General features: G+C 32.0%; 1 protein-coding gene across 1 annotated transcript; it reads right to left on the bottom strand.

Annotated features, from left to right (window-relative positions):
- Positions 1 to 514: 514 nt before the first annotated feature.
- On the bottom strand, positions 515 to 2,003 carry LOC132615709 (3'-5' exonuclease-like). Its single transcript, XM_060330314.1, has 2 exons — positions 1,556 to 2,003; positions 515 to 998 (listed from the first exon to the last, which is right to left on the bottom strand). Exons 1-2 carry the CDS (start codon positions 1,891 to 1,893, stop codon positions 695 to 697), a joined length of 642 nt encoding a protein of 213 aa, XP_060186297.1. The 5' UTR covers positions 1,894 to 2,003; the 3' UTR covers positions 515 to 694.
- Between the last annotated feature and the right edge of the window lie 3,997 nt (positions 2,004 to 6,000).

The raw sequence follows: 6,000 nt of genomic DNA, 5'->3' as shown, positions 1-6,000 counted from the left end.
TATAAGTTGTTTAGGAATTGGACGGTGGTACTTGGTCAAGTATGTAGTAATTGTCCAATTTATGATATTGAGAATCCTTAACAGAGAAATTATAAATTGCAAAAGTCTGATAAGAAGAATGAAAAACAAAGACCTCTTCTAAAAGCAACATGTAAATTGGAATCAACGAACAATAGAAAAAGAAGAACGTAAGCAGTCACAGTTGGTTAAAAAAAAAGGAACATACGCGACAATGGAATGCACACATTAATAATAACAACCTATGATGATATAACAGCTTGTTTGGATGGTTATTACCCATTGTATTATATCATGTTGTTAGTTTAAATAAAAAATGTTTGTTTTGATTGTTATTTAAATTTTATTGTATCGTATTATTAAATTCATCGTTATGTAAAACAATCGATTTGGTGTGATCACATTTTTTTTCTCCTCATTTTAGCCTACGCTCAACCCCTTACACAACCTTTCTAGTAGGTTTATCCTTCAAATTGCCGACATGTGACACTATGTAACGACGGAAAACATACAATCTATCCAAATATTATACATCAAACAATACAGTACGATATGATATAATACAACACAATACGCTATAATACGATAACCATCCAAACAGAGCATAAGTAAACAAGGGTAGGCTGCTAGCATATCGACTAATAGTAGTAGTAGTAGTAACAATAAACATAATATTCTAATTATACCACGAACTTAAGAGCCTCCCAACTTCAAAAGAAAGATAAGCATCAAGACAAGCATAACATATCTGTTCATGGCTAAGCCAGCGTTGATCCCAAGCACTCAAAGTCACATTCTTTGGCTTGTAAATCTCTGTTCCAACAATTTCCTTCACCAAATCTCTAAGCCCAGCATTACAAAGATTCTCATTATCGAGCTCCTCCGCCGCCCACTCCCTTAGATCAACCTTATTCAACACTTCAAGCCCGTAATCATCCCACAACTTCTTCGCGTCAATCTCAATACCAACTCCAACAAACCTGTAAATACAGGTGACAAAATTAGCCCATAAAATAATAACATGTCCAACCCGCTCATGTTTGGATTGGTTATTTGACCCGCCCATTTATTAGCTCAACCCATTTCAGTCCATCAAAATTTGGGCTGATTTATCCATGGAAAATGTTGTCAAACTATTCTCAAAAAGACATTTTTTTTGTATTTGATATGTTATATATTAATCATAATAAAAAAAAAAAAATTAGGTACTAAAACAATTACTCTTAGATGTCCTCTTTTACTTGTCCAGTTTAGAAAACCAAGACAGACTTAGTTCCTAATTAATTTACCCTTATTATTTACCATAATCACTTATCAATGTATTTCCCAAAACATTGCATTTCTTATATTCAAATGATGATTGTCATTCTATTTTTAACTCCATAATAGGCCTACCAACACAAGTAAAAATAGATGCAGCGAGTATAAAAGAACAAATAGAGCAATTGAGTGGGTTAGGTTTTAACCCGCCCAAGTAACATTTAACCTATTTTGAGCGGCCCAAATTCAACCCAAGCTGCTAATTTGCCACCTGTACCTGTAATCATCATTGTTGAGGAAATTACGTAGTCGCCAGGGAATATTAGGAGCGTGAATAATTTGGTAGATAAGACAGGTTTTTCCTACTGACAATTGGAGTGTTGCGACGGGGTTTCGTCCGGCGCCCGGGTTGAAATTCGGACGCCACTCGACGTCGATTCCAACGATCAAACGGTGGAGACGACATTGGTTTTGGATTTCAGTGTTGTCGATCCATGAACATACCTTGCCGGGATCACGTGTAACGACTGTTTCGATTTCGGTATCGTTTAAACAAACATCGTAGAGTTTGTGACTGTTGAAAGTTAATTGGTAGTCTTTGATCCTCACGCTCATGGCCACAAAATTTCTCTGGAAGGAGTGTGAATTTTTTAAATTCTGGGAGTCAAAATGGGACTGACAAAAACACCGTTGTAAAGTGTGCTAAAACAATTGTTAAAGTTCTATTCTTTTGTCGTTCAAGGGAGAGCCTGCCTGGAATTTGTAGTTATATATTATTGGTGAATTTTAATTTATAATAATATATTAATTATTTCTAAATTATAATTAATAAAAAAATTATAAATATTTTTTGGCACCCTGCTCTTTTTTTTTTTTAATGTAAATATTTCTTATACTGTTAATATATAGAACTTAAACATTTATTATAGCACGTGTTCTTTTACTAGGGGTGTCAATGGTACGGTTCTGACAATTATTTTATAAAATTTATACCATACCAATTTTCAGTTATTCATTTTGTAGAACTAAAATTAAATTTTTTAAAATCGTCCCATCATCTCAGTTCATCTTCGGTATCGGTATAATTCAGTTAATTTTTGGTTTTTTTTTTTTTTAAATAGAACATCACGTTATAGTCACTAGTAAAAGTTAAAGACATGATATTATACATACTTCTATAGGATTTTGGAAACAACTCTCGATATTTTTACTGTTTAAAAGGTGGTAAATTAAGAAAACATGAAAGACGATAAGAATAAAGATTAATCCCACTATTTTACAGTAGTGTAAAAAAATGTTAAGCAAAGACAAAAAGTATAATTTAGCTCGCACGAGCGGAAAAAATCAATCAAGATGGACTCAAGAACTGAGTCTTTTAAAATTAAGTATCCAATAAGAGAAATTTAAAATCATTTAAAAGGAAATATATCTAATAGTTTGTAGCTTAATATCCAAGATCATTGAAATATCTTATAGCTTACAAGCTAGTTAATACTCGAGATGCTAGAACTAATTTAATTTCAATAGTAGTATAATAGATTTCAGAATTAAAAATTAAGGGGTTAATTATGTTGCTGGCTTATATCGTTTTCGTCATCCCATATCCAAGGCGAAAATTTGATACTTTATTCTATTTAATTTAATAGATATAATATATTTTACACATATAAACTTATTCTGTACGATTCAGTATTTTTCAATTTAGTTTATAAAATAAAAAATCAGCTTAATTATTCGATACAGTTATAAATTTATATAACATGTTGATTTTATTAAAAAAATTTAAATATCAATTCGATACGGAACGGTTCAATCAATTAAATCGGTTTTTTGAAAACACTGACACACCTACTTTTAACTATCATTATTTTTTCTTTTGAATATTTTTATGGAAGTCGCTTATGAATGGAAAAAGAGAACCCCCTGATGCAAAATAATAAAATCGTAAAAATATCTGAAAAGGCTGTAAAGTCGGAAAAAAAAATGAAAAGAAAAAGACTGGAGTGGGAGTGCACCACTGGGCACCGGCTTACATAAAGAGTTGCAGCTTTTTTAACCCATCTCTAATTTAGGGGATGTAATGTAACTGACGGTTCGGGTTAAAGAATTACACACCCATTGTCAGTTTTATTCACAATTTGGGGGAATCTGACGTTTTAATATAACTATTAGGGAATGGTTTGGTATGATGGATAAATAAAACGGAATAGGGCCAAAATTACTTCTCAACTTTGAAAAATAGTTCATTCAAAACTTTCGTTATACTATAGGTTCAATTATACCCTTATCGTTGTATTATGATGTCAATTATAGTCTTAACCCAAACGGACTGTCATGTGACATCGTCTAGACGCCAGCCCATCCCTCCCACCCCAAATAATTATTTACCGACCAAATTTAACCCGACCCGGATATAATATTTTCACCCAAAATTATTATGACCTAATCGTATACCCCCTTATTCAAATAACCCTTATTGAATGCTGGAAGGAATCAAAAGAAGACTTCAACATCAATCCCATTATGCATCACTCGTACTGTAGGTGTTTTAAAGAAAAAAGAACATATATCTTTGAGTAAGAGTAGATCTATTAGTAATTTGTATTACTGGAGAAAAGGAAATATTGTTTTTAATTTGAGTGATGTGCTGGACTTGTCAGCTTCTATGAATTTATAACATAAAACATGTTCAGCTTTAACTAAAATGAATTAACATGTTTTTGTTTTATGAGGTCGGCGGCGGCGATTTACTGTGGGGAGAGAGGTCGGAGATGGTATAGTTTAGAGGGAGAGAGAATGTAGGTGATAATGTATGGCTATTTGAATAAGGGGTATACGGTTGGGTCATAATAATTTTGGGTGAAAATATTATATTCGGATTGGGTTGTGTTAAAATTGGTGAGTAAATATTTTTCTGGGGGGAAAATGGATTGGGCGTCTAGGATGATGCCACATGGCAGTCTGTTTGGGTTAAGGGTAAAATTGACCCCATAGTATAACGGTAAGGGTATAATTGACCCTATAGTATAACGAAGGGTATGGATGAACTATTTCCCAAAGTTCAGGGGTAAATTTGGCCCTTTTCCGTAAATAAAAATAGTGATGGGATAAAAATTTAGTACCATTTTATCCTTTGTTTGGTTACTAATTGCGGGATAAGTTATCCCAGGATTACAAAATAGTGCTGGGATAACTTATACCCATCAGAGGGTGGAATAGTAATCCTGGGATAACTTATCCCAAGATAAAATAGTAAAATTGACTAAAATAGCCCTAAGGTTCTCAAAACCCTTTTTCTACTACATAAAGTGGAGGGTATTTTTGTAAACAAACAACGTTTTCTTAAAAGTTATGCAATACATGTTACTTTTAATACAACAAATCAAACAATTAATAAGAAATAATATCAGGATAAATAATCCCAACATAAATACTCCCAGTATAACTTATACCAACATAATTAATCCCATCATAACTTGCGTGCAAACCAAACGACCCCTTAGATATTATTGGCATCATTTTAACGAAAAAACTGTTAGCATAATTTAGGCCTAAAAGTATTGGCACTAAGTGGCCAATTAAGGAATGAGGAGCCTCCAAATCAGGGATGCAATTTTTTCTTTCCCCTTATTTAATGTGTACGTGTATATATCTTAAAGAATATTAACCGATTTTAAAATCCAATAAATACAGAGAGTTGTGTTTGTGGCTCAACTCTTAAAACCCCCCATATTCTCTAAACTCTACGTAATGGGATTAGTGGGTCTGTAGAAAAGTGAAGCGATAAAGATCTTCTCATCAGTTCATAGACAAAACACTGTAGATCAGGAGCAAAAGATGACATCGTTACCTATTTTGATTACAGAGAATATTTTATTTATACATTTGATGTATAAAATAAAACATAAGTTTTTTTCTTTCTTCAAGAATAGTTTATGTATACATGTAGTTGTCTGAAGAGAATATTTGATGTATACATTTAATTAATGTATTCTTTTATAATTAAATAAAAGTATACATCAACTGAGTTTAGTATTTTGTCTTCAATCAGTTGATGTAAAGTGGATGTATACTTTTGTAATAAAATAACTTAAGAATACTTTCATGTATACATAAAGTCTACTGCATAGAATATGTTTAATGTCTACTACTAATAAACTTAAGATCAGTAGGTTGTGATAGAGTTGCCGACAACATATAAAATATGTTGTTTTTAGAAAAATGAGTTCAATTTTTTTTATATACGTATGTTTTGTGTTGTATATTTAATTTGTGATTTTACTCATTTTAGGTACTCGCTTGTGTGTGTTAATGACCAGTGCACGTGGAGATTCAAATGCTCAACCTTGCATAAGTCAACACTCCTGCATAATGAAATCCAAATTCAGCATCAACAAGATTGTTATGTGCACAACCATATGTATCCAAATCAGAAGGTGTATACAATATGTCTATGCAAACCCAACTAAAATAAAATAATAAACCAATTGTATTCAACAAACAAGCACGTGTATACAATAGATGTATACAAAGCATATGCAATAAAACCCAACATGTGTATACATTTCGTTTATATAACCGAAAGGTGTCTACAATATATGTTTTGTACAGATTCAATAAAAAACAATAACCAAACACATGTATACATTAGGTGACTATAACAACCTGGAAAAAAAAAACAGAAGGTGTATACAATATATGTATACACAATACAGTTGCGAT

Source organism: Lycium barbarum, chromosome 10, assembly GCF_019175385.1.
Source record: "Lycium barbarum isolate Lr01 chromosome 10, ASM1917538v2, whole genome shotgun sequence".
Classification (NCBI taxonomy): domain Eukaryota; kingdom Viridiplantae; phylum Streptophyta; class Magnoliopsida; order Solanales; family Solanaceae; genus Lycium; species Lycium barbarum.
This window is presented reverse-complemented; position numbering and strand designations above follow the sequence as displayed.